We start from the raw sequence: 14,508 nt of genomic DNA, 5'->3' as shown, positions 1-14,508 counted from the left end.
TTTCCTATATAACTCACATAATAACTAAGTGACCCCAGGGCAGGGCCTCTTTTAACCCCAGGGGCATAATTTGAACAATTTTGGTAGAGGACTACTAGACAATGCATCATACCAAATATCAAAAGCCTAGGTCATATGGTTTCAGACAAGAAAATTTTTAAAGCTTTTTCCTATACAAGTCTATATAAAACTTGGGACCCCCAGGGCAGAGCCTCTTTTTACCCCAGGAGTACAATTTGAACAATTTTGGTTGAGGACCATAAGACAATGCTACAAACCAAATATCAAAGGTCTAAGTGCTGTGGTTTCAGACTATAAGATTTTTAAACTTTTTTTCCTATATAAGTCTATGTAAAACTTGGGACCCCCAGGGCGGGGCTATATTTGACCCTAGGGGGATAATTTGAAACTTCTTGGTAGAAGACCACTAGATAATTCTACATATCAAATATCAAAGGTCTAAATGCTGTGGTTTCAGACTATAAGATTTTTAAACTTTTTTTCCTATGTAAGTCTATGTAAAACTTGGGACCCCCGGGGCAGGGCTATATTTGACCCTAGGGGGATAATTTGAAAAATCTTGGTAGAAGACCACTAGATAATTCTACATATCAAATATCAAAGGTCTAAGTGTTGTGGTTTCAGACTAGAAAATTTTTAAACTTTTTTACCTATATAAGTCTATGTAAAATTTGGGACCCCCGGGGCGGGGCCATATTTGACCCTAGGGGGATAATTTGAACAATCTTGGTAGAGGACCACTAGATAATTCTACATATCAAATATCAAAGCCCTAGGCCATGTGGTTTTGTACAAGAAGATTTTCAAAGTTTTCCCTATATAAGTCTATATAAACCATGTGACCCCCGGGGCTGGGCCATATTTGACTCTAGGGGGATAATTTGAACAATTTTAGTAGAGGACCACTAGATGATGTTACACACCAGATATTAAAGCCCTAGGCCCTGTGGGTTTGGGCAAGAAGATTTTTAAAGTTTTTCCTTTTGGTTGCCATGGCAACCAGAGTTCTGCATGGAATGAAAAACTTTGAACAATTTTGAAAGGGGACCACCCAAGGAACATTCCTGTGAAGTTTGGTGTGATTCTGCCATGTGGTTTTCAAGATTTTTTTTAGAAAATGTTGACGGACGGATGACGGACGACACACGACACATGTCACACGATGCACATTGAGCAGTCACAATAGCTCACCATGAGCCTTTGGCTCAGGTGAGCTAATGATTTTAAGTCCTTATTTGGTACCATTTAACATGTCGAATGTTTTAATATTATATTCTACCTTCAGAAAGATAGTAACATTGCCATTTTAAATAACTTACTCATAGGTGGCCATTAATTCATAAAACGATTTTCATTTCCGTATAACGAGTCCTGGCATTAGACTGCATTATGTGGAAAAATGATGTTAAGCTATTACTTCCAGTTAATCAAACTGGTATAACAACCTTAAGTAGACCATGGCAGAGTAGTTAAGGGCCTTTTCTTCACAGCACTTTCAGCATACTGCTCCAGGTTCAAGCTTTAACCTGCAGTTGACAAGTTCATGTGCTGAAACTTTCCAGCAAGCTTCTATAAGGTTGGTGATTCCGCTCTAGCAATCCGGAATTGCTCTGCAATCTGGCCAACCAGAAGCCAGTACATACAGTAGAATTAAAAACATGCTTCCTACCCCTATAATGGCCTGCCATAGTTAACTGTGTATGTAATATTCAGTCTTTAAGTCAACAAAAGGACAAGCAGCTAATGCCTGACGGCGTTTTGGCCAGGTTTTCCGAATTAGGTGATAATGAGTTAAAGATCTAATAATAGCATACAATAAATAACCCCCAAATTAATAAGCAATATTGAAGGAATAAGAGAAAAAAAGAAATGGACAGGTAGACAATGAAATTAAAGAAAATATTGGTGTAAAAAATAATAGTAAAAAAACATTTTCAATGTTTATATCCCTGTGACCTTGACCTTTGACCCTGAAATCAACTGGGGTCAGGTACACATCAAGACAAACATAACTATAAGTTTCAAGGTCCTAAGTGAAATACTTGTTCCGATATTGAGTGAACAAAAAGGTTTACATGTTCAGGTCCCTGTGACCTTGACCTTAGACCCAGTGACCCTGAAATTGATTGGGGTCATATACACATCAAGACCAACATAACTATGAAGTTTCAAGGTCCTAGGTGAAATACTTGTCCAGATATTGAGCAGAAACCATTTTCAATGTTCAGGTCCCTGTGACCTTGACATTTGACCCAGTGACCCTGAAATCAATAGGGGTCATGTACACATCAAGACCAACATATGTATGAAGTTTCAAGGTCCTAGGTGAAATAATTGTCCAGATATTGAGTGAACAAAAAGGTTGACATGTCCAGGTCCCTGTGACCTTGACCCTTTGACCCTGAAATTGAAAAGGTTCATGTACACATCAAGACCAACACATCTATGAAGTTTCAAGGTCCTAGGTGAAACACTTGTCCAGATATCGTGCAGCAACCATTTTCAAATGTTCAGGTCACTGTGACCTTGACCTTTGATCCAGTGACCTTCAAATAAATAGGGGTCATGTACACATCAAGACCAACATACCTGTGAAGTTTCAAGGTCCTAGGTGAAATATTTGTCCAGATACAGAATGAACAAAAAAGGTTAACATGAGACTCATTATCCATCCATCTGCCCGGACAGACCTAATCTAATCGAAAATCCGGCCAAAAAGGACTCTACTGACCACAGGTAATTACAGCCAAAGATTTCTACTTTTCAGTTAACATTTACAATCTCAAGGTAACTGTGACCTGGAATCTTTGACATACTGACTATCAAAGCAATAGCAGTCATCTGACCAAAGCCAGTCATCCACTGAAGACTGGGCTCAAGCATTTTCTACCTCCTGATAAAAAAAAAAGGTCAATCAACATGCTTCTCTTTGAGGCAAGGAATGATTTCTAAGAGGTTCAACATAATCTTATTCATAAATTAATAATAAAAATATAAATGGAATACAATAATGCAAAAAAAAACAAAACTCTAAAGTATTCTTATTTATTATCAATAATTATACAATACAAAGTTTAAATCAAGTGGCCTAACAATGAATATTCAAAATGCATAAGAAATGTATGATAAAGAACTGAGTAGTGATACAAGTTGTGTAAAAGTCAAAAGTAGTACCATGAAATCAGTAACATGTCAATAAATTAGCACTTAACTTTGCACTGTCACCTCTGACTGCTCCTCTATATACATGCAGTTAAACACATTTTGCGCTGAGGTAACAAATAAGATTCTTCACAAGGCAAAGTGAATGAGTTCTTACTGCAGCATTTCATAAACATAACAATAAAGAACATGGAATTCTAAGCATGCTTCAGACCTACAAAGCCAGACTTCAGAGTCAACTCTGGTGAAGGACATTCCTCCTTGCTTGCTAGAAAACTTGGAGCATGTCTTTCAATTCAAGTACACACAAAAATGTCAATGTTTGTAGAAGAATGTACAAAAGTCCTTGCACTTTTCAGATCTATCCTCACATTGCACATTATGAATTAAGTGTGCAAAGAATACTGAAGGATCAATCATGCCCAACCATACAGCAGAAAAATATTGCAATTGTTTTAAGTAAAACTTTTCAAAGGGGACATTGGCTACATTTGACCCATTAGTGCCATTGCAAATGGCTGATTGTAACAAATTTCTCAGACTGATTTTCAATGCGTATTATATTCCAATGTATGTTTTTTCCCAAGATTTTGATACAAAATCAGGGGTGCTTAATATACACGCTAGAGAAATATATTTTAGTTTTTACAGTAATAAAAACTGTATAGTCCACACAAATGTAGTTCATTGTAAATACTGCAATAACCCTACAACCGCAGAAAGTGAAATGAAGAAAGTAGGAAATGTGTATAATACCGTTTCTGAAGAGACTGATTTTTTCATAATAAGCCACTCATTTACAATTATTTATTGCAGAAAGTTACATGCAACCTTTCTTTACATCTCATATAAAGCTGCAAGGATTTTCCATATAGGATCAGTACCGAAAAAGAAGGCAGCTTGAAATTTAAGAAAATGGCAATTCACTGAAGGAACCAGTCAGAAAATTAAAATTTTTTTTTTTATATCATTCAGTAAATGTAATCTAAAAGTGCATGTGTATATAACCAATCAGTGAACATGCTATTTTGTTTTATGTTGCTATTAAAGGAAATGAAATAGTTGCATTTTTGTTAAATGTTTAAGACATTGGTTATTCTCTTACTTTGTGTCCAAAAGTTCACAACACTGAACTGCTTAGAAGGATCAAATATACGAGAATTTAATACAGCCAGTTTGAACAATAGCCTTTAATAAATCAATCATTCAAAATGTAAGGAATAAAAATGCACTATATAGTACTCACACTGTATATGACATAAATGAACACATTTATTATAGTAGTATGGCATGAATAAGCACAAACAAAATGAAAAAAAAAGCTTATAAACACATTAACCTCAAAAGCTTGTACTAGACACATCTAAGAAATTAAATCTACAATCTCAAACTGATATGCTTTTAAAAATAATTGCCTGTAAAAATTACAGTATTGGCCTATCACACTGACACTAAATTTGATAAGAAAGAGCATTTAAATAAAGAAACTGACATGGTTAACTTTTTCCTATCACATAAACACAAACAATGAAAGTTAGAATGAAAAGGCCTCTAGGTATCACCATCAACTTCATGCAAGCAATATGGCCTGCTTCCTTTTATGACCTTATATGATATTCTTTGTACAAACAGCAGATAGTGACAAGTCTGCAAAAGGCAGCCACTTTAACCATTTATCCAGACAGTTTCTCAGTTACTGTAGTTTGCCATTATGATTTCATTTTTCATTTTAGTATGTGTCGAAGTTTTAAAATGTGGAAAATTACAATTTTCACACAATTTCACACTTTCGATATGTAAAACATAAACCTCAAGATCTAAATGTGTATATTTAAGTGTAGCAATCAACTCCAGTAAATTATCGGACAATTTTTATGCTGACACTTATGTACAAGTACTGAAATGACTGCTTCTTTCATACTAAAAAATGAAATTAGAACATTTACAATGATAAATGTACATAGCAGAATTAAATTTCATAAATCATAACATTTGTTCATTTGGGCTGACAAAGATGATAACAGATCTCTATCAGCCAATTATTCTATAATCAGGTTCATGACATAATTACTATCTCTCTTAAGATGTTTTTGACTAAATTCCCACTATCTGCAAACCTTTCTGTCTAAATTATGTTAAACCCTTACCCTGCTAAAATTCTATAATGAACTTGTCCATCTTTCAATTTGGACAGTACCATTTATTTGAAGGGGTGTTAACTGAAAATTTACTGACTGAATGGCGAACACTGGTCGCAAAGGCAGAATCAATTGTTTCCAGCATGGTAAGGGTTAAGGTGTAAAATTGAAAGAGTCATGATACAAGGATAATTTAATGGAGAAGGAAGTTCAATATTTTTACAGGAAAGGTGCACAGCAGTTAATATACTTCTGACTGGAGAATAAACTCTTGCATACATAAAAAATGCATTTAATATTCACTGTGACAAAGCATATTTTTGTGTCAAATACACCACCTCAACTAACGGTCTAAATACAAATACTTGGATCGAAATGTAGTAATTCCATTTATAAACAATGTTGATTCACGGGTGGGGTGAATATTTGTGGATATCTATGCTAGCTATTTATCACAGTGTAAATATTATTCAATCTGTGCATTACAATACATCTTTCCTTATACCAGCATATATACATAAATGCAAAAATCAAACTTAGGCACTGGATATATCAGCAAATAAATTACTGTAACTAAAATATTTCTACAGCATACATAAAATACAATTCACTATGTGATATGAGACACTGAAATATAAATGTTAACATTTTCTTTAGGGTGATCACGAAAAGAATCTCAAAATATTCACCACCTGATTTCTAAAGAGCATTTACTAAAGTTTCTGACATTTAAGTTATTGAGACAGAAACTTTTAATTTATAAATCTTTATAAATAATTTATAAAGGTTTAACAAAAAGTTGTTATATAAATAAATAAAAAAGATTGACTTTAAAGATTTGTTTTTATCCAGGTTCACTTCATTTTTAAAAGACCAAGACTTATCATAGAAAAAAGGCAGTGGCTAGGGGTCTGGTAATTGGATCGCTAGTTCCAGTGTCCCAGGGCAGGTAATCAATATTTTAATACTTGCAGAGGTTTCCATTTAACTGATTATCGTAAACTGTGATTCAAAAATCCAATACATGTAAAAACATGCAAAAATTTTGTTTGCTCTTGCCACTGCCTAATATAAAAGAGTGCAATATTTATATTACAATATACTACTTGCAACTAAATCTTTCAATACATTTTTTGAAATAAGACAGTGTTTTCAGGCTTTTTAAAGCCTTAGACATCCAATTTCTTAAATAAGGATTTCCACTACATGAGTAATCACTACCTCTCTAAAATTTCATCAATATTTCAATATTTTCCCCTATCTCCATAGCTTAACTTACAGAGCTACAAACATGAAATAAAAGGTTCTCAAAATAAATTGTTAAAGACATAGAAAATATCCGACCTTGCAAGTTTTCTTCAAACTAGTTGCAAAACTCCTTACTGATGCTGTGCCCACCATTTTGTCCAAAGAATACACTAGCTATCACAAATGGGATATCATCCACACTGAGTCAACTACTGACCAATAAAATTACAAGCAAGTAGTATTCAAGTTTACTAAAGTGCTGTCAGACAACTGGTGATGCTTAGTCGGTCCATTTTCATGATCGATCATCGGAAGTAATCAGACAGGGGTTTTCAATCAATTTTCAATTATTAATCGAATTTTTTATAGCATAAAATGAAAATATATGTAACAATTACTGTTTCTTAATGTGGCAGCTAAGTATTTTATGAATCAATATGTTTTTGTCTGTCTATGAAAAGCCATTATTAATGTAGGTTTTCCGACATAACCGGCAAACCACAACCTGCAAATCAAGATAAGCCTTGACAGGAGGTCTTTCCTGGTGATGCTGGCGCTGTCAGATTTGTCTGATTTGTTGCCATTTTGAGAAACTTTTCCGCAAACGAAAGAGTAAGTCACACAGAGAGACAAAAACAACAGAAAAACTATGCAAGTTCTGTGTAGAAGCATACTCGTTTGAGGCACAATTGATTGCTCAAAACTATAATTGATTGTCACCAGCTTAAGACATTTTCAATCAATTTGTGAGTTATAGTCGATCATCGTGGCATCACTTCTGATAACTTACATAGTTAATTTGCTGTTTCGAAAAGAAATGTCCTTTTACTAACTCGAAATTCATCTATCCCAATTTATAAAGGCTGAAACCCCTGAGCTTGCAAATAAATGTTAAAGAGCTACTTATGGACACTGCACATTTTTTCAAGTTAACATCAATTCCTTAATCTTCCACAGACAGTCACAGCTGCCAGTAAAATGATGTTATGACAATCCCTTTGACACATGCCAAGTCAAAACCTCCCATATCATAAAAATAATGAAGACTATAATATGTGGTGACAGAATTTGGTAACATAAAAAACAATTGACCAACAGATTACCTGTTAAAATACCAAATTATGTGGTGATAATATTTGACTTTAAGTCATCCTATATTAAATAATACAATCAGGTGATATTGGATGGCAAGGCACCAACAAAAATTTGTTATTTACCCTTTCAAGGGGCATTTTCATTTGACATGGTTCTCATAAAATTGCCTAAAATAGATATCACAGTTTTCTTATGCAAAGTTTATTTCTTAGGCTTAAACAAGACTTCTTTAGTCAGCATGGACGTAATACATGGAATCTGCTTCTTCTGATTCATAAACTCTTTTCCCGTCTTCGACTCAAACTCGTAGGCGACTTTCTTGTTGACCCGCGTCATGATTGTAAGAAGATCCATATCATGCCAGTGCTTGGCAAGAACATCTGACAGAGCCTGAACAAACCATGAACCGTTGGCGCTATTTCTCCATGAGTAATATCCTATTAATAATAAGTAAGTTGGTTAATACACTGAAGCCATAAAATTACATTGCAGTTATATGTGTATATTATTCTGTGAAATTGTTTGGTTTTGGGGATACAAATTTTCGCTGTATCAGCTAAAATGTTTTGTTCACAGAGATATGAATTTGTGGATTCCTGCTGCTAATTTAATAAAAAGAATGGGAATTTTACTTGTCCATTTGGACTATTTGTTGACTGACTCAACCATGAATTCCACAAAAAGTTGTCCCACACAAATATTAAAGATTTTAAAGTATATCAAGAAATGTCTGAACATTACAATACACTGGTCAAAAACAGAAATCTAAGCATAAGTTATGAATGTCTTGAATACACGGCAGTAATTAATTTCTAACATACAACAAACAATCAAACAGATAATGGTATCATATGACTTTAGTATAAACAGGAAAGTAACTTATAGGATAATTAAGTCAAATACACATTGAAACTGGGCTGTATGCTGTGGCAAATAAACAAGTCTTAGACAGAAAAGTGATTTTCTGAAATTTAAGTTTCAACTATTTGTAAAGAAAACTTGATTCTTGCATGCTGGACTTGTGTGTTCTGGTGCTTTTACCCACGCCATAAAAAACATCTGGTACTCCCTAAGCTAGATGACTGTCGTGTTGTTAATGACAACTAAGATTTCTGCACTGGCTGTATGTTTTTATGTAAAATTCGATAAAAATCAAATACCTTAATAGTTCTTCTTTATTCCTTAAAGTATATTCCTTAATTCAATTATATAACAAAAGTGCAAGAATGTCACAATATACGCCTGTCGCAGCAAATTAGCAAATAGCAGCTGTGTTTGCAAATGGAATCTTAACTTTGTGGTTGTTTAGTAATTATTGTTATTCTTTTGTTTTTCTATGTCCACAAAAAAACTCCTTACCAAGTAGAGATACCTTAAAATACACCTAAAATTTGAAAGTAACATCTATGTTGTACCACAGAAAAGTGATAAAGTGATCTTGGATTTTTCCTACGGTCAATTCTAAAAAAGTTACAGTATAGGTTATTTATAGTAACAACTAAGGGAAGTTAATCTTAAAAAAAAAAAAAAAAAAAAAAAAAAAAAAAAAAATCCCAAAAAAATTTGTAAGTCCACACACAAATCCTTACCCTGTAGAGATAGGTCAAAATACATCTCGACATTGGATGTAATATGCATGTTGTACTACAGAAAAGTGGTTTCGATTTTTCCCTACGACTTGTAATGAAAAAGTTGCAATATAAGCTATTTATAGTAACAACAAAGGGAAGTAATTCTAAAGAAGGGACCTGCGCATGACACTTCGTCTCATGATGGTGTACAAATGTGCCAAGTTACATCAAAATCCCTCCATGCATGAAGAAGAAATGCTTCGGACAAAGTCATTCTTGTATCTGACCTTTGGCCTCTAAGTGGACCTTGACCTTAGACCTAGGGACCTGGTTTTTGTGCAAGACACTCCATCTCGTGGTGGTGAACATTTGTGCCAAGTTATATCAATTCCCTCCATGCATGAAGAAGAAATACTCCGGACAAAATTTTCGTTCTTGTATCCTTTGACCGCTAAGTGTGACCTTGACCTTAGACCTAGGGACCTGGTTCTTGCGCATGACACTCCGTCTCATGATGGTGAACAATTGTGCCAAGTAACATCAAAATCCCTTCATGCATAAAGAAGATATGCTCCGGACAAAGTCATTCTTGAATCTGACCTTTGATCTCTAAGTGTGACCTTGACCTTAGACCTAGGGACCTGGTTCTTGCGCAAGACACTCCACCTCATGATGGTGAACAACTGTGCCAAGTTTCATCAAAATCCCTCCATGCATGAAGAAGATATGCTCCGGACAGTCATTCTTGAATTTGACCTTTGATCTCTAAGTGTGACCTTGACCTTAGACCTAGGGACCTGGTTCTTGCGCTTGACACTCCGTCTCATGATGGTGAACAACTGTGCCAAGTTTCATCAAAATCCCTCCATGCATGAAGAAGATATGCTCCGGACAAAGTCATTCTTGAATTTGACCTCTGACCTCAATTTGTGACCTTGACCTTAGACTAGGACTGGTCTTGCGCATGACACCGTCTCTGATGGGGATCACTGTGCAATTTCATCAAAAACCCTCCATGCATGAAGAAGTATGCTCCGACAAGTCGTGACGCGCTACCACCCATGCCACATGGCTCCATAATACGTCCGTTTTCAAAGGGGTTATAAAGTTATATTAGGGAATAAATAGACTATGGTACAAATATAAAATAACTGCACAGTCTGAAACCTGTGGATTCAAACCACAATTCAGGTTGACAAGAGCTCGTAAACGAATCCCCTTGAGCATTCGTATTGCAAAGGAACAGAATATTTGGTCATGTATACAAAAGTACTCTACTTTTGGTAATTGTGACCTTGACCTTTGACCTATGACTTAAAATATAGAGTAATCTGCTGGTCATGATAAACTCCCTATTAAGTTTATATCTAGGCCAAGCGTTCCTGAGTTACACCAGAAGCTTTAACTGTTCTGGGTCACTTTACCTTGACTTTGACCTACTGACCTCAATCAATAGGGTCATTGCTGATCATGATCACCTCCTACAAGTTCTTATCTAGGCCAGATTCTCAATTATGTCGGAACCATAAACGTTTTGGTCACTGTGACTTGACCTTGACACTGACCTCAAATCAAAGGGGTCATTGTGGTCAGATACTCCATCAATTTCATGATCTAGGCACAAACGTCTTGAGTTATCATGCAGAACTGTTTAACTGTTCAGGTCATATGACCTTGACTCTACCTATAGCCTTAAATTAATAGGGTCACTGTTGGACAGACAATCTCCATGTCATTATGATTCTAGCACAATGCATCTTGAGTTATCATTGGAAACCATTTAATGTTCTAGGTCACGTGATTACTTGAATACTGATCTCAATCAATAGGGGTCACTTGGTTATGAATCTCCTATCTATCAACTTTATGACCTAGCCAGCGTTCTTGTTATACCCGGAAACGGATGGTCTATACCGACCGAAGATCGACGACGTCACATACGACTCTGCAAAATATACCTACTTCTTCGAAGGGGGATAAAAGCCAGCACTTTCCCTGACTCTTGTTACTTCCTTAAAGGCAACAATCTGTTTTGCAATCATCAAGAATAACATACATACCTGGTACAACAGAATAAGCAATAAGAAAGTCAGCCTCAGAGGGAATCTTGTATACTGTTATTTCTCGCTCCATTTCCATCTGACCTTTGGCATCTGATGTATTTACACCTACACCAGAGTCAAACTGCATACCTTGACATGCCTAAAACATAAACTTCTTAGTTTTACACTTATCCAAAACTTTGAAAATATCTCACATCTTGAAAACCTTAGGACAAGGTCACTAGATACAGGTAAATCATGATTATACAATAAACATGTTGCAGAGTTTTACCTTTTTTAAAATGGAGTGGTAGTCTAACAGAACTTAATGTAAGAATCAGAGATACAGTGAAATACCTCTCACTCGAGCATCAATGGCTGAAGCATCCAGGCTCACTTGAGCAATTCATATTGTTCATGGCAGTATTCCCTGATTTTTTATGTTTTGGACCACTTATTAACCCTGGAACTTGAGTATTATGGCTTTGCGACCTTGACTGATCAGTGTTATACTGTATTCAAAGTCTTACAGAAAAGCCAAGTCATTACTTAGTAATGACTGACTCATAGCCAACTGAATTATATCTGTCCAGTACAAATCTGATTAATTCATAATTTTAATTTTTTTTTAAACTCTTTAAGGTCTAGTTAAGTGTGGTCCTTTTCTGGAGTTGAATGCATGTTTTAGTAAATTGACAATTCTTTTGTAAAGTAATATATGTTTTCATGTCCTGTTTAAGTTTCATGTAAAACAACTCTTTCTATGATATGGTGTTGTTCGATTTTTTTTTCTCAAAATATGGACCTAGCAGTTAAAAGACATTATATTTTACCAAAAACACTGTGTCAGTACTCAGAAAATCAAGTTTTAAATATTCTATTTTCTCCAAATAGACAGACTCATTTAGAAAATGTAAGTAAAGTGCTGGCACTTTCTTACACTCACTTAAAGATTCAATAAAATTCATTCAAACAAACACTTCTTCAGTCATATTTCTTTACAAACATGAAGAATCAAAATACAAACCTGAATAAAAAATAACTTTGGTTTTCCTAAAAGTCCTTTGCAGTTATTTCCCTTGAATGGTTCTAGAAGAACTTTAACTTCAATCTTCGCATCTGTTCCAAAAACTATGCCCTCCTCACCATGACTAAGTATAGCACAAGCAAAACAATCTGAACTGCGATTATAGGAATCATCACCAGCAGCTGAAATATAGTGAAATATATTGATAGTTGCTAATGTATAAAGCATATAGGCATTAAATACTGTAGACTGAGTAACCTTCATATGTTTTGTATTTCCCAATCTGAGGCAATACTCATAATAGTCATATTCAGTTTTAAAGAATTTCAGGCTTCATAACTCGTTATACTTTTAGAGATAATGCTAATATTGAATAGCATTTCGAAACCATATTACACTTTGTGCCCAAACATTTATAGCAAAACTAGAATGTTGCAGGCCAAAGGCCAACAATGTCAAGCCCATTATTTTCTGATACAAAGTCTGAATGACTCAAACATTTCAGCCAATTAAAACAAGTTTCATTTCAATATCTTGAACCAAACTAAAATTATTTAACAGGAAAAATCATCTAAACAAAAAAAATTCTAAGTCTACAAAAAAGATCTTTACCAGGTACAGATATGTCAAAATACATCTGAAATTTGAGTCTGGGGTCTGGGAGTTGCACGCCACACTCTATCTCATTGAGGAAAATATTTATGCCAAATAAAAAAAGGATTGCTTTATGCATGGCAAAGTTACAGCCCGGAAATGTCCTAAAATGACCACTGACCCCTAAGTCTGACCTTGACCTTTGAGATAGGGACCTGGGGTTTCGGCATGACACTCCGTCTCATGAAGGTGAACATTTATGTCAAACAAGAGGGTCATGTTGACCCTGGATCAGTAGGTCACATTCATGGTCACTGAAATTCAGTTTTAAGATCAGTCTGCAAAACTGTACATGTCATCATTTCAAGGCTGTATCTTAAAAAACAAGAAAGTAGGTCCGTAGGTCACATTCGTGGTCACTGAAAGTCAGTTTTAAGATCGGTTTGCTAAACTGTACATGTCATCCAAATTTCAAGGCTGTATCTTAAAAAACAAGAAAGTAGGTCAGTAGGTCACATTCATGGTCAAGTTTTAAGATCGGTGTGCAAAACTGTACATGTCATCCAAATTTCAAGGCTGTATCTTAAACAAGAGGGCCATGAAGGTCCTGTATCGCTCACCTGACCTACTGACGTAAAGATCATCAAGATTTACATTCTGACCAAGTTTCATTAAGATATGGTCATAAATGTGGTCTCTAAAGTGTTAACAAGTTTTTCCTTTGATTTGACCTAGTGACATAGTAATGAGCCCGCCTGACCCAGATTTGAACTTGACCTATAGATCATCAAGATCAACATTCTGACCAAGTTTCATTAAGATATGGTCATAAATGTGGTCTCTAAAGTTTCTAAAGCTTTTCCTTTGATTTGACCCGTAGACCTAGTTTTCGACCCCACATGACCCAGATCCAAGCTTGACCTAAAGATCATCAAGATTAATGACCTGGTGACCTAATTTCTGACCCCAGATGACCCAATATTGAACTTGTCCAAGATTTTATTAAGGGTAACATTCTGATCAAGTTTCAATAAGATTGAGCCAAAATTGTGACCTCTAGAGTGTTAACAAGCTTTTCCTTTGATTTGACCTGGTGACCTAGTTTTTGACCCCAGATGACCCAATATCGAACTCGTCCAAGATTTTATTGAGGGTAACATTCTGATCAAGTTTCATTAAGATTGAGCCAATATTGTGACCTCTAGAGTGTTAACAAGCTTTTCCTTTGATTTGACCTGGTGACATAGTTTTTGACCCCAGATGACCCAATATCGAACTGGTCCAAGATTTTATTGAGGGTAACATTCTGACCAAGTTTCATTAAAATTGGGCCAAAGTTGTGACCTAAGAAGTGTTAACAAGCTTTTCCTTTGATTTGACCTGGTGACCTAGTTTTTGACCCGAGATGACTCAATATCGAACTTATCCAAGATTTTATTGAGGGTAACATTCTGACCAAGTTTCATTAAGATTGGGCCAAAAATGTGACCTCCAGAGTCTTAACAGTCAATTTATTGACGACGGACGGACAGACGACGACAGACACAGGGCGATCACGAAAGCTCACCTTTGAGCACTTCATGCTCAGGTGAGCTAAAAACAAGATAGTA

At 35.4% G+C, this 14,508-nt stretch overlaps 1 protein-coding gene across 2 annotated transcripts in view; it reads right to left on the bottom strand.

Annotated features, from left to right (window-relative positions):
* Positions 1-3,052: 3,052 nt before the first annotated feature.
* Positions 3,053-14,508, bottom strand: part of LOC123564573 (caspase-3-like) — a 31,373-nt gene continuing 19,917 nt past the window's right edge. For both annotated transcript variants that reach the window (XM_045358247.2, XM_053537210.1), the window contains exons 4-6: positions 12,305-12,486; positions 11,296-11,437; positions 3,053-8,101 (exon numbers count right to left, since the gene is read on the bottom strand). In XM_045358247.2, the coding sequence (XP_045214182.1) occupies positions 7,866-8,101; positions 11,296-11,437; positions 12,305-12,486 (560 nt within the window). In that variant the 3' untranslated portion in view covers positions 3,053-7,865. The remainder of the gene's footprint in view (positions 8,102-11,295; positions 11,438-12,304; positions 12,487-14,508) is intronic.

This window comes from Mercenaria mercenaria, chromosome 2, assembly GCF_021730395.1.
Source record: "Mercenaria mercenaria strain notata chromosome 2, MADL_Memer_1, whole genome shotgun sequence".
NCBI lineage: Eukaryota > Metazoa > Mollusca > Bivalvia > Venerida > Veneridae > Mercenaria > Mercenaria mercenaria.
Note: the sequence above shows the minus strand (reverse complement) of the source record. Positions and strands in the feature narration are given on the sequence as shown.